This window comes from Aptenodytes patagonicus, chromosome 5 (genome assembly GCF_965638725.1).
Source record: "Aptenodytes patagonicus chromosome 5, bAptPat1.pri.cur, whole genome shotgun sequence".
Classification (NCBI taxonomy): Eukaryota; Metazoa; Chordata; class Aves; order Sphenisciformes; family Spheniscidae; genus Aptenodytes; species Aptenodytes patagonicus.
This window is the reverse complement of record NC_134953.1, coordinates 30313979-30336821: the sequence shown is the minus strand read 5'-3', so window position 1 is coordinate 30336821 and position 22843 is coordinate 30313979. Positions and strand designations below refer to the sequence as shown.

At 43.4% G+C, this 22843-nt stretch overlaps 1 protein-coding gene across 2 annotated transcripts in view; it reads right to left on the bottom strand.

The window, feature by feature from the left end:
• Positions 1 to 15116, bottom strand: part of DOCK1 (dedicator of cytokinesis 1) — a 325958-nt gene extending 310842 nt beyond the window's left edge. For both annotated transcript variants that reach the window (XM_076339221.1, XM_076339222.1), the window contains exon 1: positions 15003 to 15116. In XM_076339221.1, the coding sequence (XP_076195336.1) occupies positions 15003 to 15048 (46 nt within the window). In that variant the 5' untranslated portion in view covers positions 15049 to 15116. The remainder of the gene's footprint in view (positions 1 to 15002) is intronic.
• Positions 15117 to 22843: the final 7727 nt, after the last annotated feature.

Genomic DNA, 22843 nt, shown 5'->3' with positions numbered 1-22843 from the left:
AGTTGAAGTCTGCACAGGCACCAGTGCTCAATCACAAGTTGCCAATTTGGTGCTCAAGTAGGGCATATAGCTTCCCAAGTGATTGGGAGCAGTACCTCTTATACAGGTTGGGTAGAAGACTGGTCATGGATGGCAGACACAGCTAGTTCCTCAAAACCTTCATCCTTCATGGAATGAAGCAGAACCTTTATGAAAACACCTTTTTCAGCTTTCTGCCGCTACTACGCAAAAGCCAGCAAAAATGAAGCTCAGTTATATCTGCATGAGGATTTTAACAAAAATAATCCACACCACGCTCATCTTAGCTCCATCTGAAGATGCTTGATGCATCAGTCCCTTGTTTCTTCAAGCTCTTCCCCTGCCATTGCAGCAGGTCTCTATTGCACTGAACATAATTATGCAAAGAGGGTGTCTTTCACTAAGCATTTCTATAGCAGTGAGCTTAATGTCACAGCTATATTTTAATAGTCATTTCAATGACTATAAAAATCAAGTTCAACACAATAAACCTGGTATCACACTACTGCAGAAATAGTTAGCAAAAAAATGGCCCCTGCAAGACACTATTCACTGCAATATAGAGTTGATGATGCAGAGCAAAAAGCCTAAAGCAAGGGGAAAATGAGGTGATGGGAAGAAGTTTGCATTTCCTACTGTTCTTCCTCTTCAGCATTTCTACAAGGGAAAATAAAATCAAAATTCCTCCATTGCTTTCTCAGGAAAGCTTATTGAGTGGGGAAGAGAGGAGAAGAAGTTTTAGGCTTTTTACACATCAAACCTTACTCAATTTATTTTTACTTGCCATCACCTTATTTGTCTCAGTCTTTCAAGCTGTCTCCAACAGCAAGAACCAGAGAAAAGAGCACGGATCGAGAGTCAAATAATCGCCGAGGAACTTGTTCTGCTTAGAAATAATAGTCAGAGAGAAGAATTACCTGCTAAGAACTGCAGTTTGATCCACCAACACATTCTCTTTTCCACAACAGCTAGGCTATTGCAGAAATAGGAAATACCTGATATTTTTCCTGAAGTTGTATCTTATACCAGAATTAATGTAAAAACGTAACCATGGAAGCGACTCAAACAGCCCTGAATGCATTAAAAGATAAGAGCGGCATTTTGCAAAAACAGGGAAAAATTGTTTTTCTCTAAACCAGTAAGAAATCACGTGCCTCGTGCCACTTTCGGAAGAGCGACAGAGTTGGCTCGGCAGCTAGCCTTAACAAAGAGTCCCTGTCCGACTCGCTCCAGGCTGCAGAGAGTCGGTCTCTCATCATCAACCCCTTCCACTAGCAATGGGGTTTCCTTACAGCGCTGTTAAAGGGAGCTCGTATCCATACAAATTCCATGTTACCCACCTAAGAGGAATGCTCTGAACCCATACTAATTTTTATGTTCATTCTGGAAGAAATAAGAAGGAAAGGTAACTGATATGGTATTACTATTCTTTAAAGACCCAGCATCACAGTTTACTCTCTCCATAAATCAAATATACACACTTCTGGAAAGGGGGAAAAACGGGAGCAGAGGAATGCCTGAAAGCTCTACTTACGGACGTTGAACTCCACACCTTTTTGCACAATAGGAACCTAAATTCATAGTCACAACACTTAACTTTATCACGAGTTAATTTCATTGTTCTAAAGCCTTTTTAGTCTAATTAAAGTTGATCTATCACAAATGAATGTGGGAAATTCTCAGATGAGAACTTTCCACCAGCAGCTGTTGAGTCCTGTCCTACTGACCCATTTGGTCCCTATTGCTAGGGCACCCCTCAGCCTACTGAAATGCATCAAAGGCGACCCTTATAACTACTACCCTTACTCCCCCGACCCTCAAAATCACCCTTGTTAATTCAGAATAGCTTAAGGCCGTAACACCTTACTTCCTAAGTATAACCACCTGAAGAGAGCGTATTTTAAAAACACCACTGACAGTCATGTATATTAATGCTAGTAGGATGTTTAAGGCGCCACTAACCCAGCAGTAACTCGCTAATCTGTTCCTGTAAGACAAAAGTATTTTAACTATTCTTTCTTTTTCACGTTACCTTCCCAGCATCATTCCAACTATTCACTGAAAAGAGGTGAAGCATTAGCACACAGCACATGCACGCTGGTAGCCCAGGGTAGCACCAGCCAACAGAGGAGACAAGAGCCAGCTCCTGGCTAGAGAAGCAGATCAGTGCCATTTCTAGCACTGCCCCAATGGAAACAACGGCTTAAGGAGAATCATTTCCCTGTAATGATTTCCAAAGCAACACAGAAGATACTCAATCTGTTCAAATGTTTATATTTGGCAAGCTCCAACTGGTAGCACAAGCTTGTGCTAAACTGGACAGCACATCTGTCCTGCACAACCACTTTCACCTTAAAACATTTGTTTTTCCCCACTGTAAAAATACTCCATTAGTCTAATAACCGGTGCTTATTTCTCAACTGTTCAACTCATTCACTACTTTCAGGACCTCTACCTCAAAACAAAACTATTTAAAAAAAACAAACTAATGATAGCTAGTGCATTGTACACTCAGTTCAAGTCCCCATGTCCAGCAAAACAGCTCATTCTTAATATATAAATCAACACACATTTGCGCTGGTTAAGTTTGGTGAAAACCTCCTACAAGACACCTGGACCATTCTACAATGGGACTTGTGTCCACAGCCTGCGTGCTGAGGACAGAGGGGTGTTGAAAAGGGTGGGGAGGGGGAGTGGCACTATTTGTGCCATTTTCCTGTAGGAATCCAACTTCCTCTCAATTAGGAGCCTTCAGTGTTCTGGAGAAAAACAGTTTAAACCTTAAAAACATTTTTTGGTCTGTTAGTGTCCCAAGAACAAGACTCTGTTGCTGCATGCAAAGGTAACAACAGAAACGCCTGCAGTGTGCAGATGCAGTAAGTAAGGGAAACACAATGGTAGAGCCCAAGGCTTCACTAATGTTCACCAATATTTTACTTTTTACTAATTTTACTGAGTCATTTCTCAACACTATCACTATCCTACCCATCTTATCAACACTTGAGCTGGTATGCAATTATGCTATTTCCCCTCTGCAAAACTATTTTATATTTTCCACGCTCCTTATGTAAATGTTATGGAAGCATTGAGACACTATTATACAAACATAATACATGAACTCCTAATCTTAGGGTTTATATCTTGATGTAAGAACAGCTCCCAGATCAGCATGCTGTCTTACAGATGGTATCACGCCTGGACTCTAAGAGCTTACACAGTTATCCCAGTATTTTAGATACTCAAGCCCTAATAGTATTAAAACTTCTTCCAGTGTTCAGCCAAGAACACGTTCGCCTTCGTGTGCTCTAACTGCAGACACCAGCAACTGTTGCATCAAACGCAAACTATGTTTTCCATATTTAAGGCACAAATCTGAACCAGTTAAATCACTCAGTTATCACAGTTCAGTAAATAGAGGCCTCTTTTGCAGCAAAAGTTACTGATAAAAATCTGTTAATAAATCATTTCAAGAATACATTCAACTAGAAAATCAAACACAAGCTGAACCCACACAAAACTTCTAAAAATGTGAACAGTACCATAACTAATTCTCTCAAGTCTTTATTAAAATGTGCTTATCTGTCTATATACAGTCCACTGCTTTATTTTTTAGGAATAAGAATTCCCACCCCACAGAGCTTGAAGTGAGCTACTTTAGGCACTCCTTGAAGACTCACTTGCTTCTCAAAGAAGTTTTTTTTTCCCAAATAAAACCTCGCTAATGGGACACTCTTCCTACTATGCAGGCAGCATACACTGACTAAATGAGTAACTCCCCATCGATGTTGCAGGCACGATTACAAGGCTGCACTGGTTTAACAAAGGTTTTGTTATAATCGCATTAAGACTTGCATGTGTGCTACCTGCATCAACATCCCAGTAGTGTGATTCACCAGGAGAGAGACCAGATCAGACTAAGCAGAGTCCAAAGTCCAGTTCCCATAATCAGTGTTTTAGAGACACACCGAGACCTTACAGCAGGCAATTCTGTATTAGCCAGCACTAAAAAAATTCCCTCGTCCATCAGCACCTTATCAGTCCTGAAGCTGTTTAGGACAGTAATGCTTAGTGTTAAACTGATCCAGTCTAATGTAACTGCAGATGTCCCTATTATCCAGATAAATGTCTAATGCTTTTTTTAATCCTTTTAGACTCTTAGTTACAGTGAAACACTCAAGAACAAAACCAACAAATAAAAATAAACAAAGTGTAATACAATAAACACCAAAAGAATATTTGGCTCTCCATCAAAAGTTTGGGGTTGCTGGTTTGTCCCGTTTGACTCACACACTATGGAAACTACTGCCTAAGAAATACCTCTGCGCCACAAAAATATCTGTTCTCATCTCCAGCCACTTAACTTGTGAGCAAGAACAACTGTTTTCTCATCAGAAGAGCTCAATAACTGAAAACTCTGGGAAAGGGATCTTTATCCACCACTTCAGTCCCTCCCAGTGCTTTGTCATATGTCACTAAGTTCATTTTAAAAAGAAGTCAATGCCAGCTGCTGTGTCTGTGAGCAAGTCCCAGTCTTACAGGAATTCTGAGTTGCTCTTCTGCATACTGCTGCCCATCGCCTGGGAAGTCCATGAGAAAAAGGTTGTCTTCTTTATGCCCAACCGTTAGTGAGCAGCATCAGAAGAGACAAAAAAAAGTAGAGAACAGACTTGACCAAGGTCACATAGAGGTGGAAGACAGATTGTCAACAGCTAGAGGCATTGCTGAAAGACTGTCGAGAAAGGAGGCAGTTAGATACTGCCATACCAAAGACATACCTTCTACAGAGTAACTCTGATTTGAAATGGAAGCCCAAATACCTCCAAAACTAAACTGAAAAAAAAAAGCCGGAAACCACCTTTTTTAAATCAACTTACTAAAAACATTATCAGTAAAACCACTGTTTTAGTTACACCACTTTACCCTTTACACTGGAAACTTCAGAGATCAATCCACAGAAGAAGGAAAAAAAAAAAAAAAAACCCACACCGCAGGACACACCAACTTCAGATGGAAGCAAAAAAAGTCTCTCAAGTCCACTCCACCCAAGATTCTTCATCAAAGAAGCATCAGGAAGACTACGGATTGATGGAGACATAACCAATACCTACTAGTCATGATAAGAAAAAGTAAGAGGCAAGAGTCAGACAACAGTGGGAGGTGGATGAGGGTCCATATCTAGTGCACGTGTCCTCTGCTACTGAAATGATTCAGCCTCCACACACTGCAAATGAGTGAAGAGAGTTTACAGTTGGTTACTGGAGGGAGAGGGGACAGCAGTGCTCATATATTTTCCATTTGCCCCAGTTGTAAGTCTCCAAAGATAAACACTATATCCCATCAATGTGAAGGGTGAGACAGGGGTAGCCAGGTGAGTAGGAAGGAAGGAATTCCAGCAGAGACAAGAAGACGATGGGCAATGCCTGCAGAAAACTGGTGGGTAGTTGTGTGTAAGGACAAAATATGAGAATTGAAGAAAAAAAGCTTGGAAATCATTAAAAAATAAGAAGCATATGACAGAATAAAAAACATACAAAGGAAAATAACCAGGTAGCAAGAAAGTTTTCATGTATAGCTGTAGACAGTTTTGTATCATAATCACATTTTGCTCAAAAGATACAAAGCATACATTGCTATACACAGAGCCCGAAGCCACCAGGCCATGCAGCATCAAGTCCAGAGGCCAGACACCAGGCAACATCACCATTACCTTATATTAGACAGAGCATACTATAGGCTTGAGTATAAGCATTATTTTCTATATATTTGAGCTATGAATGAGCCATAGATTGTCCAATGCAAAACAGCAGAAATGGTAACATGCTTCCGTGTGACCCCAAAGCAGTAGGAAGAAAAAAAAAAATAAACCAAGAGGACAAGCTTTTGAAACCCACGCTGTATTGCAAGGCAGAAGCAAGGACAGAGAGACTCACAGCCCACAATACGACAACAGTCTCTATAGCAGTTAAGGAGGGAACAAGCACAGGCTTGGTCACACCTGCAGCTGGTCCCTTCTTCAGATCAACTGACCTACAGGAGGCCCACACAAGTCAAACAAGAGCCGATGAACAAACCCTCTTTTAGCTCTTTCCATTACTTAATAAACAATAACAATTAAACTAAAAGTAAAAACTCCACATCTTGCCATCATGATGTTAGTTTTTATTCATACGCTCATATTTTGGGAGAATAACCTTATATTTAGTCAAGAGAAAGTTTAAAGGTTCCCACAGACCCTTATCTATAACTTTCCTGACCTGAGTGACATGTTTAACCATATCTCTACTTAGTCATTAAAACTGCAGTGCAACCCCTCCTTTAGAGGACAGTATTTATAAGACATTCCAAGTCACTGCCTTGATAACCCGCAGCCATTATAGGGTCATGATTTGTTCACTGGAGTCATATGCACAGCAGATTTTTTGAAAGCAAGCGTCCCTTTAAATTGTTCACCATCTGTGTCAAGACTTGGAAACTCAAATATCATCAGCTACTTCCATCTGGCTCAGCATTGAGATATTTCCTGTTTCAAGGTCCACTACAGGAATACTTTTTACATTACCAGTTGCTTTCATTTCACTTCATTTCTGACATGCAGCCTTCACTGCAGATAATACTATACACACACCACGCTGAAGCAGAAGCAACTCCTCAATAAAAGCACCCAACTCATTCACTGAACCATGCCCTACTGCCAACATTTTCTCCTGCAGACCAGCTGGCACAATTAGGAGGATGTTAAAGGCTAAAGCATCTGCTGGGAGGCAGGCAGGCATGCCTGCCGCTGGAGACACAGGTAACAGCAGAGCCTTCCATGACCCTGTATCCCTGCCCCCTTCCAACAACTACCTTTAGCCTTATGCAGGGACCACAAGTACCACCAGTGCCAGAGTTTGCCATCATACTTCTTCTGAATTCTTTCAAGTTTTTTTATTCCATGTATGGAAATTAGGAAATCCCTCCTCTACTAACACAGCACAGTTGAAGGTCCCTGTGCGCTAGGTTTGGGTACGGTCCGGCATCATCAACTCATTGTTTGGCATCAGTTACCTCCTCCTGGGACCCACGGGCTATTCAGCTACATTCCCTAAACATATGTTATTTTATTACATTCAACTTCAAATTGAGTGATGTCAGTACTTCCGTGCTTTGTTCGGAGAAGGCGGCGGCAGGCAGAGCAAACACAAACACCTAAGGTTGGACTTCCAAAAGGTATCTGGATACTTGAAGAGGCTCTCGGGCACATCACGGTTCACGTACTCTCACAAATCCCAAGCGCCCACCTGCACTGTCAGACGTACATTTTCAAAGCTGCTCAGGAGCTGTGCCTCCAGGAAGCTCTGCCGGCAATCAGTTAGGAACTCACCACGTCAAGCAGCGAGGCTTTTCCATGAGGAAGACAATTCTCCACAATGCCACCAACAATGCCCTCTGCACACAGGACTCCTCAGGGACTCCTGCTTTACTACAGCACGCTCCCGAAACGCCTGCACGTAGCTCAGCTCGGGAGCTGCTCAAGCAGGTTTTCAACCTCAATATTTATTTATTTGGGTAGTAAAAACGCTAAAGTGACACAGCTGCTACAACAGTACAGATGTACAGAACAGAGTGCCATAAGAAACTAAAGTGCCTACAAGCACATATACCAATTATGCACACTTTTACTTCCATTCGTGTTCATAAATTACACAGCAAACCCTCTATCACTCAGTACTTTCTACTAGGTAACAGACATTTTGCTACTCCAACACCCGTTGGTAAAATCAGCCACCACAAACCTCTGAAAACACGTTATAAAAAGGGTTGTGCTAAAATAATATAAACAGTACTATAAATAAAGCAGCAGTGCTAAGAAATATTATAAAAAACCCCAAAAAATTCAAGTATCATGGCCAATAGTTACTTCAGTTGTTCATCCATCTGTTTGTTTTGTTATGTATATGGATACATGATTACACATAATAGTTCTCAATGTAATTATTTCAGTTTAGTTACAAAGCTATATGGAGCTGAAAAATATTTCCAGAGATATTTTGTATTTTGCTGATGAAACTGAAATTCAGCAACTGCTATTTCTTGTGTTACAAGTCTTTACATCAGAAATCAGATTTAATGCACAAATTACATAAACATGGGAAGATAAATAATACTATAAATATAGAAATGTTTTCACAACTACAGCCTGAAAATGTAGATAAAGTTTCCAAATTACAAGAATTATCTCTTTTTGAACATTCTTTTGGTTTAGATAGGGCATGATTTCAATTTCCCCCCCAAGCTAAAGGAGGAAAGTATTCCAGTAACTCATTAAGGAATTCATTAAAGCATTATTCAGAAAATTACTATTGTCAGAATAGCCTTGGGATCTACTGCAGGCCAGAAAACAGAATTAAAAATGTTTTTTTAAGTTTACAAAAAAAAAAAAAAAAGCTAACTTTTCAGTGGTCCATCTCCCTGTCAAAGAAGACCCATATAGAAGAGCAGCCCATGTATTTCATAGAGACGGTAATTAGCCGCCACTGAATGTTTTGTGAAAGTTTCAGACTTGCAGCAAGTAGAAGAGGAAAGGTAAGACTGACATCTTTAATAAATACTTTAAAACTGGATTAGCACTAGTTCCTCATTTGAACTTTGATTCATTAATATATGCCAGCTTTCAGCTATTTTTCTAAAGTTGGACACATCTACAGATATTTAACAAGACGTATTGCATTTCAGTCCTGAAGGACTACTAAAGGATTAGACAAAGCCTATCCTGCATGTGCTTTACAGCCAATACTGGACAAACTTCAGAAACACAAATATTTCAAAGAAAAATTATTGCAACGCTTATGCCTGTAGTTGCAAGCTGACAGAAAGGCTTCCTGGAGACAGTGGTTGACTTTAAGTTGCATCCAGTTTACTTTCCCCTTCCCTGAAAGCTTTGCCTATGCAGAAAGGAAAATGCATTTATAATACAAAGGAAGCTGTTCCAAGTATGGCAAACAGTCTAAAATTAACATCGTATCAGTGCACCTCAATCAAGCATTTATGGCAATGAGAGACAAAGAAGAAAACTACAAAACCCACCAAGGTACTACTTGAAATTCAGGTGGAAATTCAGAATTAATATCCTGAATTAATACCAAACCAAAAACCTTAAATCAGGACCTTGTCCTGTCACTTCCATACTTGTGTACGACGTAAAGTGTAAATCTTCATCTTGTGAAAATTCCCCCTCCCCTTTTATTTTCTAGGAACAAAAATGTTAATTAACAGCTGAAAAATCCCTAAACTGACTGAAAACTTACTCTGCAGAGTTAAATAAATGCTCTGTATTATGCCCGTAGGCAGCCAGCTGCCTATAGGAAGTCAGTATGTGCTCTATGAGGAGGGGAAGGAAAAAAAAAAAGTATTTCTGGGAAATCCCTACAGGAATCATTTCTCGGAACAATCCCGGTTTGTAATGTTGTCACTGACCTGGAAGAAAGCAAACAGGAGTACACGCTTGCTTCCACTTATCCGGTATCTTTATCCCTCTCCAATCTGTTGCTTGCAACAAGTGTTTATTGACAGAGAGCAATAGTGACTGCTGAGTAAACTGAGCATAATCAAGCACATGCCTACAGTCAAATTAAGGTCATTCATTTAGGAAGAAGTATGCTTCATCTACCAGTCCCTTACCTCTGCTTCATGTGATGCCAGGGACAGGAAAGCACGGAAATACATCCCCTCAGCAAGCAGGGAATTAAAAGGTATTGTAAGATATCACAAAATAAAACTGTAATCTGGGCGTACAGTAGGGTATGTTGTCTCTAGGAGACTGAATCTGCATGTGCTTTCTCAAAATGGTAATACACTGATAAATACATCAGCAAATACTGCATGAGCATTTTTACTCCATCGGTTTGGGACACGTCAGAGCTTAGTCCTTCTGTCAGTAACAGTACAAAGGTAACCATCCTGTTCTGTCAGACGGCTCCAAACCTCACTCACAACACAGCATCACTAAAATTCCTAAGATGCATCACTAAGATGCATCTTCTTTTTCAATTTCCTAAAAACCTTTTCTTCCCTACTTTAAGGCACAAATATGGAAGCACAAGATCATGAACTCTCTCAGTAAACGAGAGAGTCTCCACGTGCCGCCACCACCACTGACTGCAGCTGTGGACTGTAAATCCAGGATTCCACAAAAGCCTGAAATCTGTCCTAAACCACTGCAGTCCTCCCTCGAGCAGAAGCAAAGCAGCAGTGCTTGGCCGTAGGAGTTCCTGTGCTTTCAACGGCACTGCTCTTACCAAATTCCTATCCCCCCTTTGGAAGAGCCATTACAAGAGCACAACTCAGTTGCGAAACTTATGTATCATGATCTTTGAACCACCACTTAGTCCACCAACTCGTTATAGCCCTCCCCTAGTAATAAAAAAAAAAAAGTTATTTCTGCATACCTGCTTTGAAGATACTTCTATAGACATCTTTTGAAAAGCTATCCCAATCTCAGAGAGGCACTAAAATACCCTAACCTTGCAATGTGGCCAAAGTCCATCCTGTTTCAAAGCATCTAAAATCAAGCTAGTTATGATTTGCTCCATCATGGACATGCAACAAAAACTCACCAGTAACAAGCAAAAATACAGGAACTGCCAACTGGTGTGGCTCACAGTAAAATTGGTTTTGTTTGTGGGCTGGTTTTTTTGTTTGCTTGATGATGTTTGGGTTTGGTTTTTTTTTATTAATGCACATGTAGACACACACCCTACACAGTATAGTGTGTATCTGAGCAGCTTGTGTGACACTAGCTAAGGACTGAGAACAACAGATACCATCAGGAGAAAGCTTGAGTGCACCTAGATATGCCATAGAAGTGCAACAATTGTACATATACAGTCATATGAGTACAGACTATTTTTAAAATGCTAGTGTCCTTGACATATACGTTATCTTTAACCTAATACATGGCATTAGGAAGCACCTACCCAGGCATCACGTGCTGTCCTGAAATAATAACACTCAATGCAGCTCCCTGTACAGATACCCAGCCCTTTCTTCATCAAGGCTTTGAATTTATGAAGCTGCCCAAAGCCAGGAGCACCTTGCCTGCAAGGCAGAGCCCGCATTGGCTTATTGATCACGGCAAGGGCACAACTATCCATGTTTTCCAGTCGCTCATTAGGAGTAGCAGAGGAAAGTAGAGTCAGCACCCTGAAAATTAACAGGGTCTCAGAGAGTACAAGCCCTGTAGCCGGGAAGTTGTCCTTCTACATCTGACCATGCACGGACACGCATGGCACTATTTTTCTATTTCCCCATTTATTTAAAAAACAAAAACAAAAAAACCCAGATTAAACTATCACAGTGGTGGTCTAATTGCTCCATATCTGTACATACTTTTGAAGACAAAGGCATTTTAAATACGGTATTTGTGGTAACCATAGTAGCACCAGTTCTACCTCTTATTGCAGCTTTAAGGCCAAAGGAAAAGGGTCAAATGACAGCAGAAGTCAAGAGGATTTGGAAGCTACTAGAGCCTCTTCATGCTATTTCAGAAGCACTATTCAGGCTCACAGACTTCCTAAAGCAGCTCATTACATCTCCTCTCCACTGGCGTAAGGAAGAACACCAAAATTACAATTTTCACATCACACTAAAAGCAGGAAACGCGAGACTGAGCAGCCACACTCTGCAGCTGCTTGGGACATCAATGGTACGCAGCAGACATTAGCAGCTTCTGGGGCTCTCTAAAACCTCTAACGTTCCTACTGAGGAAGCCATACACCCACGTGGCCGTCTCACCACCACCACATGCCTCCCCACCAGCTCGAGGCGAGAGACGAAATACAGAGCTGGGTGCCGAGACAAAGGAGAAGGATACGCAGCATCAGGAGTGGAGAAAAGCTACTTCAATTAAGCTGACTCTTTCTCTGTTTCGGATGGTTCCCCGGATGTTAATCTAATAACTGCATTATCCCATTATATCCACACCCATTCCTCATGCAACCTCCCCATACACCGAGCCCTGAATTCTCTCAGGAAGTGGAGCTGAGTCACACTCACAACTGCCCGCTGAGATAATGCCTATGCACTACGCAGCAGCGCTCCTCATTTTAAGGCAGTAAGTTTAGTTTGCACATGTGCTGGACATCCAGCATCATCTGCAAACCCCACCATGCAACGTAGAGTGGGTTGAGCAGGAGGAGCGTTTCTTAACACACCTGTATCCTACCACAGTTTCAGTATAGGTATGTCACAATAATTTATTCCTACTGCATCACAGCCAGCAAATCTTTGGGACTCAAGATGTTAAGAAAGCTTAGTTGTGCACAGGAACACACTAGTCAAGAGGAGGGAAAAAAAAGTATATGTATGTATTACAAATACACGTGCATATTTTATATATACACATCATATATATATACACACATGTATGTATACATACACACATTTCTGAGCTCCCACAACTGCAACGTAAGTAATATAACCCACAACAATAGATACCTTCCTGTTATTTCTGCTTTAGTGAAGAGTACACATTAAGTATATTACATACATATATCACTAAGATGGCAGTTCAACTAACAATCCAATTAACACCAATCAATTAAAAGTTCAATTATTTGGGAACAGGCAGATGTTTCTGTTCCACTGTCAGACAATATAGTCCACGTCTCCAGGACTTGCCACGGTAAATAGTTAGGAAGAAAAATACTCACTTATTAGTGCGTTCACCTTAACGGTGCCTTCTCCATTTCTGTTTGGGACTATGTAACTGCTACATCAATTCTCCACAACATGAAAGTTTCACAAGCAGCAAAAAATAAAACACCAGAAGCCTCACAGTGTACAGAAGTGCCTTTTTTTAACAACACAAAAATGTGTAAACACATGCAACCAAACTGAATATTCATCTTCCACAGGAGGCAACCCAGCAATGCCAAAAAGAAGCTATCCCTCCCAAAAAAGCATCTAACAGCATAGCACAGGCCAGTGAATCGCAACGTTCAATTAGCTCTAAATCCGATTTTATCTCCTTGCAACACTACGTCTACTTTCAACTCTCACACCCCTGCAGTTCAGCAGAGAAATACCCTAATTTTGCTGAGGATCATTCCTCTCACCTAACTTGCAGGAAAAAGAAAAGAAACTATCATAGAAAAACAAACCTATTATAAAACCATGACAAACTTCTCTCCAGAGCAGTGGACACAAACAAAAATTACCAGTTGCACACCAATTGAGCACATAATCTTGTGCTTTTTGAAACTGTGAAACAATTCTTTTTTTAATTGAATTACATTTAAGTCTAATTCTCTTACTACAGATACAATTTCCCACACTGGATATCCAAATATACTTAAAGTGTATTTTAAAATACTCAGTTTATTCCACACTTCTTATTCTCTCACCCTTTCAAAAGCACTTCCAAGACATCGATTCCTGGAAAGCCAGGTCAGGGCAATCTCCTCCGCTACAGTATTAGACGCAAGTTCCTACAAAAGAGGAACCTGCTTTCGAGTGTCACTGGTTTATAATACTAGCGTATACTACGTGACAATTTAGTCATTCCAGTCCTTCAGAAATACCCTACCCATCCCACACCACAAAGCAGGTATTTGGAAAACTTAATGAGCGACTGCCATCTGTAGCGTTTCTGCTTTCTTGTATTTTTGTACTGCATCCTCAGCACTGGTATTACTCACAGCTCTCACATAGTGTAACTGGCCAGCTAGGATTTGCTAGTAATTTAAAAGTCATGCTCATGTTTTCTAGGGACGTACACACAGAAGTTAAAATTAATTCCCAAAATTCACTTGGACTCTACTTAGACCCAAAAACTCCCTTCTTCCTGCTCATGTTGTTTATACAAGGCTTAGCCGTGGCTATATATGAAAAGTAAGTTGTTCTCCACAACCAATAGAGTCCAGGAACTGTGGTAGACACCGAACTTCATATTTTCAAATTGAATAGTCAGATTTATTATTTCCTTCCCCAAGACAAATGCTCTCACTCACGCCAATGAAGTTTTCTTCTCCATAACCCCTAAAAAAGTTTTGATCAAAATGAAACATCCTCAATATAAAGACGGGCCCCTCTCGGTGCAACACTGCCCAAAACCACCAGAGTTCAGTTCTGTTTAATTAGAGTGGAGACGTTTTAACTACCGGCAGAGAACAATCCCCCTCTGTTTGAGAGGGACGGAAGAAGCAGAGTACGAAATGGATCCCCAGACAGCAGCATGCACGGGAAACTCCTCATCTGTATGAAAATCACACTCCCTGCAAAACGAAGAGCCTTTTCCCTTTGTAACCTTAAAACCTCCCTACCTCCCTCTCCTAAGCAGGGATAGGAGTTGAGGGAGCACCGGGCATCGGGTGGGCTTCCCAGTCAGTGCAGGGCAGCGCTTCCCACCGACACCGCACAGCTCCCACCAAGGATCCAGCACTGGAAGCGTATCCTGTTTAGCTGCCATCAGGGAGGAGAAAAAAAGAAACCAATGTAAAAATAACTCAAAGCCCTCTTCTATTCAGACAAAGTAGTACTCGGGGAAGAAAGAAATATATCGGAGAAAAAGAAAAGGCAACTCTTTCAGCGAGGATGACTCAAGCGCAGGTTGCCCTGCGTTTCCAGACAAGTTCTAAACTTTCCCTCAGCAAATCCCCGCCGGGCGGCGGCGGCCGAAGCCCCGCGGGGAGCGGCGCAGGCGGGGGCTGCAGCCGGCGGAGCGAGCCCGGCCGGCCCGGGGGCGCCGGCCGACCCCGCGCTCCGTCCCGGCCCCGCGGGCGGCCGAGGAGGTTTCCTGAGGCGGCGCGGAAGTGCCGGGCGCTGCTGCCCGGGGAAGCGCGGCCCCAGCCCGCCGCAGCCAGCGGCCGCGCGGAGCGGGGCGCCGCCAGAGACCGGCTCCGGGGGAAGCCGAGGGTGGGGGGGAAGGCCCGCGGCTGGGGGTTCCCCGCGGACGGCGCGGGCACTCGCAGCGCAACAGGCGGGAGCGGGGCCGGGAGCGTCCTCACCTACGCCGTATTTTTCCTCCCTTTTGGTGGGAACCCAGCGGGTCATGGCGCTGGGGACCGCGGGGGCGGCCAAACCGGGCGGGGATGCGAGAGCCCCGCTCTTACGCCGCCATTTTCCAACTGCGGGACGGGAAAAGTTTCTACCGACGGCGGAGTCATGTGGTGCGGGCGGAGCCAGCGGCCTGGCGCCCCGGCCGGCCGGCCGCCCGCCGCGGTGGAGGCGGGGGATTGCGGGGCGCCTAGCCCCGCTCGGCGGCGGAGGGCCGGCGGCGGGAGGAGCGCAGACAGCCCGCCTCAGCGGCCCACCCGGTTCCCGGGGTGCTGAGGGGGGCGGCGGTCGCCCCACGAGGGAAGGGGCTGGAGTCCCAAATGACCCCCTCGTCTTGCCGCTCGCACCGGCAGGAAAACCCGGCCGGGTCCTGTCTAGTTTCTACACAAAGGAAAGCGGGATGGGGTGGTGCCTCCCTGGTAGTCTCCCTAATTGTATAATTATATTCCAGGTACACCTGGCCGAAAAGTTTCTTTACCTATGCAAAACCAGCGCTATATAAAACCAACATGACTTTCCTCGGTGCCACATTGCCAGGCAGCTCCAGCAGAAGGATCCCAATCTTCAGGGCACTTGTTCCTGAGAAATGAGCAGTTTCTTGGTTGTTTTTTAGCTCCTGCTCTGATCTCTCCATCCACCTGGCCCTCGAGGATTTCTGATTCCTTCGCAGAGGTACAGCACTGAAGCAAGGTTTCTGCTAGTGTTTTGAGAGTAGCAGGCTCTCTGCAGTTGGGTGTTGCCATGTTGATGAGTGCACCATTCTGAGTAAATCCTTCATTGGCCATAAAGATTAGAAACCTGATCTTTAAACCTAAATCAAAAACCTAGTCCAAAGTTAACATCTTCTGGCTAATTAGAGTGTGGAATATGTGATTACAAAAGAATGCGCAAGGGAAATGAGCTTCCTGATCCCAACCCCCCTACTCTTGGAGAGACCCAGGACCATGATTTAAACAGAAAATTTAAAAAATAGTCTTTAGACTATTTATTAAGAAAATAAACTGTGTAAAAGTCAGCAGAAAGCAGAAGGATAACACTTAAGAGAAACAGAGGTGAAATGTCTAACCGGCTATCATTTGTTAAGATTAGTCCTCCACCAAAGGAGAAGCCCAGTACTGCAAATTTAAGAATGAAAATAGGACCTCTTTCAAGGTCAGGGTTGAATCTCTTTTCTCTTCTCTTGTTTTCTTGTATCGTTAGGAATGCAGGGGCCGGTTTCTGCAATAGCATTCATTATCATCAGGTTTTGAGATCAAGTACTCATCTCAAACATCTGAAGGAGTCTACTCCTCTTTCCATGTACCTTCCCTTTTCCCATCCTTGAAATTTGTTTCCCAGGTCACCACCTACACATTCGAACTAATTGAATTTCATTGCTCCTGTCCTGCAGAATTCAAAGGCCATTGTGATAGAGCGAACTAGTGCACCTTTATGCATTATGCCCGGGAGTGAGAAGATCAAAAGGTTTTCAAAGTCAGCTTCATGGCTCATCATCTTTATCCTGCATTAATAGGTAGATGATTAGAGTCTTACCAAAGACAACTTACAAGTGAGCTCTTTGATTTAACAGGTTTATTTTTATAAGATAAATCAAAGTGAATTAACTGAAATAATGGACGTACTTGCCCTGTTCATACAGTCATCTTTGGTTTTCCACACAAGGGAAAGGAGAAATGAAATGGAAAAGCAGTGCGGCAATAGTATTTATTTCTAATGATGAGTATTTTGCAGTTCTGTACAACTGACGCATTATTTCTGTGGTGCTACTAAATATGTGCTGCAAAACTGCCGAAGCTGCTCAGGCATTAGATGGTTTAGAGATTTTTAAGACTATTACTGTAATAATCTGTAAATCAGGGAACCTGACTGACTTCTCATTTAGATTACTGATAACCAGGAATCACTTCCATAAACACCGTGGTAGCTTTGCAGATACGGGGTGTGAATAGGGGATACAAAGCAGCACGCTGATGTTAATTTAAACCTGCAGATAGCTGTAATTAGCTAATAAAGTGAGCTATTGCTATATTCTATCACTTCTGGGCCTTGAGGTTCAAATCTGAAACTCAAACGGTGGTATTTGTTTCTGTTTTGAGGGAGGTGAAGGAGCATGTTTCCCTTCATGAGAAATGTACGGCTGACAACCTTTCTTCAGGTGTTAACTAAGGGTTAAATTAAATTCTCATATAGATTGGCACTCCTTACTCTCAGTTTACATGTATATCTGCACTAAATGGGAATTATATATACCTAAGATTCAGTACGCTCCTAAGACAGGAAGTAACAGATTCAATAAAATGAAAGCTAAAGAATTACTTACAGCTTCTACATATTAAATTCATGTTCTGTATTACAGTAGCAAAATTTATTTTGATGTCAGTGGAAAAAGAGGTTTGTCCTGTTGTCTGATTATAATCTATAACAGAAACAACATGACTAAGCCCCTGACCAACATAAACCCCTCTGATACCAATGAGGGTCTATTCATTTTATTATTGTCCTCATTTTCATTTTAATGAAAACATGTGGCAAATAGAGCTAATGCCATTAAAATTTTGATAGCCAGTAAAAAATACTCCTCCTAATTCACAATGCATAAATATCCCAGAGCTGGTTTTCTGAAGCTAGGGAAAAGATGGTAATGGGATAGGTCTGTAATATTGAGAAAATAAAAGATTTTTATTTTTCTACGGCAAACATAATATAGAGTATCCTCCTGAAAAATAGTTTTCATTAAACTGTAAAATGTTCAAGCTGACATATTTTACGTACTTAGGCATAGTATGTTTCTTCACACTGTGCACATATGTTTTTCATTTATGAAGAGGAAACAGCAAAATGCTTCTTTCCATAAAATCTGAAAGTTTTATCACATCATTATGTCAACTCTTTGGAGTCCTACCTTATTTTTTAATGCATCAGATTGAATTGGAGGCACTTCTCTTGGAGCAAAGAAACATTTCTTTTCATAACATTAACTCCAAGAAATCCAAATGCAGTATTTGGCCATGAATGATATTTGAAATTCTTGTCAGAGAGATTAGGAGTATCTTTTGAAGAGGATGAATGGAAACAGAACTGTTACCCTGCATGAAATATATTTGCAATATATAAGAGATACTTTATAAATGTACAGATGCGATCCAGTTATATTTCATACTTATTGCATATGACTACACGAGAGGAATGTTTGTTCTATCTCAGTTAAATATCACAGTTTTCATAATAATTTTTTTTCATTGTCAGGCCTTGTGCGTAAATAAAACATTTTCAGTCAAAACATATAAGTAGTTATTCTACACCCAGAATGCAAATTCCTCTTGGAAATATTCCTCCCAGGAGGTGATGTGGAGGACTTATAAAATCATATAATAAATAACTGTTTTGCTTTTCTATTTCTATTAAAGATACTCTGTTGGAAATGTTATCATTTCCATTCCAGATACTCATCATCTATTTTCACTGTACAATTTTCATTTGGGGTGAATGACCTCTATGCTCTAGATCATTTCTATGATGAATGGCTACTAATGTTCCACGTTTGGGTATACACAAAGTAAGAGATTTTTATACCTGCTGGAAAGACACTTTTAAAAATACTAATTTTTTACAATGTATTGCTCTTAATCGGAATGGAAATAAAATTAAGTTTATGAGTTTGTGTTACAAAAATGGCTTCAGCTTGGTCTTACATATACCTGATATATGTATGATTATCTTGGGGATCTCTTGCAGACGAATGTGGACAATTTTCAGGGAGAATTAAGAAGCCAAAACTGAATTTTCTTTGACATTCCTATTGGCTACAGTCAGCCAAGGTGTGGCATTTATAAACCTGGGCTGAAGTTTGACAATAGCTAGAGGGAAGTTTTGTGCTCTTCCAGGCTTTGCCCATGTGTTTTTGAAGTATGCTCAGTAATCTTTAATATTCATAGAATCATAGAATAGTTTGGGTTGGAAGGGACCTCTAAAGGTCATCTAGTCCAACCCCCCTGCCACAGGCAGGGACATCTTCAACTAGATCAGGTTGCTCAGAGCCCCGTCCAGCCTGACCTTGAATGTTTCCAGGGATGGGGCATCCACCACCTCTCTGGGCAACCTGTGCCAGTGGTTCACCACCCTCAGCGTAAAAAATGTCTTCCTTATATCTAATCTATATCTACCCCGCTTTGGTTTAAAGCCATTCCCCCTTGTCCTGTTGCAACAGGCCCTGCTAAAAAGTCTGCCACCATCTTTTTTATAAGCCCCCTTTAAGTACTGATAGGCTGCAACAAGGTCTCCCCGAAGCCTTCTCTAGGCTGAACAACCCCAACTCTCTCAGCCTTTCTTCATAGGAGAAGTGTTCCATCCCCCTGATCATTTTTGTGGCCCTCCTCTGGACCCGCTCCAACAGGTCCGTGTCTTTCTTATGCTGAGGGCTCCAGAGTTGGACACAGTACTGCAGGTGGGGTCTCACCAGAGCAGAGTAGAGGGGCAGAATCACCTCCCTCGACCTGCTGGCCACGCTTCTTTTGATGCAGCCCAGGATACGACTGGCCGCCTGGGCTGTGAGCACACATTGCTGGCTCATGTCCAGCTTTTCATCCACCAGTACCCCCAAGTCCTTCTCGGCGGGGCTGCTCTCAATCCCTTCATAGAATCATAGAATCATTAAGGTTGGAAAAGACCTCTAAGATCATCGAGTCCAACCGTCAACCCAACACCACCAGGCCCACTAAACCATGTCCCTAAGTGCCTCATCTACACGTCTTTTAAATACCTCCAGGGATGGGGACTCAAGCACTTCCCTGGGCAGCCTGTTCCAATGTTTCACCACTCTTTCAGTAAAGACATTTTTCCTCATGTCCAATCTAAACCTCCCCTGGTGCAACTTGAGGCCATTTCCTCTCATCCTATCGCTTCTAACTTGGGAGAAGAGACCGACACCCACCTCGCTACAACCTCCTTTCAGGTAGTTGTAGAGAGCGATGAGGTCTCCCCTCAGCCTCCTTTTCTCCAGGCTAAACAACCCCAGTTCCCTCAGCCGCTCCTCATAAGACTTGTTCTCCAGACCCTTCACCAGCTTCGTTGCCCTTCTCTGGACACGCTCCAGCACCTCAATGTCCTTCTTGTAGTGAGGGGCCCAAAACTGAACACAGTATTCGAGGTGCGGCCTCACCAGTGCCGAGTACAGGGGCACGATCACTTCCCTGCTCCTGCTGGCCACACTATTTCTGATACAAGCCAGGATGCCATTGGCCTTCTTGGCCACCTGGGCACACTGCCGGCTCATGTTCAGCCGGCTGTCAACCAGCACCCCCAGGTCCTTTTCCGCTGGGCAGCTTTCCAGCCACTCTTCCCCAAGCCTGTAGCGCTGCATGGGGTTGTTGTGGCCGAAGTGCAGGACCCGGCACTTGGCCTTGTTGAACCTCATACAATTGGCTTCGGCCCATCGATCCAGCCTGTCCAGGTCCCTCTGCAGAGCCTTCCTACCCTTGAGCAGATCAACACTCCTGCCCAACTTGGTGTCGTCTGCAAACTACTGAGGGTGCACTCGATCCCCTCATCCAGATCATGGATAAAGATATTGAACAAGACCGGCCCCAAAACTGAGCCCTGGGGAACACCGCTCGTGACCGGCCGCCAACTGGATGTAACTCCATTCACCACAACTCTCTGGGCCCGGCCGTCCAGCCAGTTTTTGACCCAGCGCAGAGTACACCTGTCTAAGCCGTGAGCCGCCAGCTTCTCTAGGAGAATGCTGTGGGAGACAGTGTCAAAGGCCTTGCTGAAGTCCAGGTAGACCACATCCACAGCCTTTCCCTCATCCACTAGGCGGGTCACCTGGTCATAGAAGGAGATCAGGCTGGTCAAGCAGGACCTGCCTCTCATGAACCCGTGCTGGCTGGGCCTGATCCCCTGGTTGTCCCGCTCATGCCCTGTGAGCGCCCTCAAGATGAACCGCTCCATAATCTTCCCCGGCACCGAGGTCAGGCTGACAGGCCTGTAGTTCCCCGGATCCTCCTTCCGGCCCTTCTTGTAGATGGGTGTCACATTGGCAAGCCTCCAGTCGTCCGGGACCTCCCCCATTAACCAGGACTGCTGATAAATGATGGAGAGCGGCTTGGCAAGCTCCTCCGCCAGCTCCCTCAGCACTCTCGGGTGGATCCCATCCGGCCCCATAGACTTGTGAGCGTCCAGGTGGCATAGCAGGTCGTTGACTGCTTCCTCTTGGATTACAGGGGGTTCATCCTGCTCGCCGTCCCTGTCTTCCAGCTCGGGGGGCCGAGTACCCTGAGGATAACTGGTCTTCCTGTTAAAGACTGAGGCAAAGAAGGCATTGAGTACCTCAGCCTTTTCCTCATCCTCAGTGACAATGTTCCCTCCTGCATCCAATAAGGGATGGAGATTCTCCTTGGCTTTCTTTTTGTCATTAATATATTTGTAAAAAATTTTTTTGTTGTCTTTAATGACAGCGGCCAGATTGCGTTCTAGCTGGGCTTTTGCCTTTCTCATTTCCTCTCTGCACGACCTAACGAGATCCCTGTACTCTTCTTGAGTCGCCTGCCCCTTGTTCCACAAGTGGTAAACTCTCCTTTTTTCCCTGAGTCCCAGCAAAAGCTCCCTGTTCAGCCAGGCCGGTCGTCTTCCCCGCCTGTTCTTCTTATGGCGTACAGGGACAGCCTGCTCCTGCGCCTTTAAAACTTCCTTCTTGAAGATCGTCCAGCCTTCCTGGACCCCTTTGCCCTTCAGGACTGTCTCCCAAGGGACTCTCTCAACCAGCATCCTGAACAGGCCAAAGTCCGCCCTCCGGAAGTTCATGGTTGCGGTTTTGCTGCCCCCCTCCTTCACCAAGAATCGAGAATTCCACCATTTCATGGTCGCTAAGCCCAAGACGGCCTCCGACCACCACATCTCCCACCAGTCCTTCTCTGTAAACAGCAGGTCGAGTGAGGCACCTCCCCTGGTAGGCTCCCTTACCAGCTGTGTCAGGAAGTTGTCTTCCACACACTCCAGGAACCTCCTAGACTGCTTCCTCTCTGCCGTGTTGTATTTCCAGCAGACGTCCGGGAAGTTGAAGTCCCCCACGAGAACAAGGGCTAGCGATTGAGAGACTTCTGCCAGCCGCTTGTAGAACGCTTCATCCGCCTCTTCATCCTGGTTGGGTGGTCTATAACAGACTCCCAGCAGGATATCTGCCTCGTTGGCCTTCCCTCTCATCCTTACCCATAAACACTCAACCATCCTCCAGCCTGTATTGATACTGGGGGTTGCCCCGACCCAGGTGCAGGACTGGGACTTGGCCTTGTTAAACCTCATGAGGTTCACACAGGCCCACTTCTCGAGCTTGTCCAGGTCCCTCTGGATGCCATCCCGTCCCTCTGGCGTGTTGACCATTCTGCTGACTCTTAATCAGCATTTACTTCCTTCGTACATCTGAATTTTTATATTTACAGATTATGGGACCATTAGGAATATAAAAGCCAATTAATTATTTTTAAATTCAGAAAGGAGGCAAAGATATTCAGTTCAGGATGGAGATAAAGTTACTAATTTATTAAGTAATATTTTTTTATTAAACTGTTCATGTTTTAGCCTAAAAAATGGGGCTTGGTTGTATGTAATGGAAGTGATTGTTTCATAACTTATGTTCCTTTGGAAATACTTCTGACTGTTCTTACTGTATTATACTGAAAGTGATATAATGAGCAAGACATCTTCAGTGGATTTGATGTTTAAATGCAAATGTGTGAACATCTCCTAGTTACTCTTTATAAATACACACGGGTTTCCAAAGTGATGTGTTTTAGGA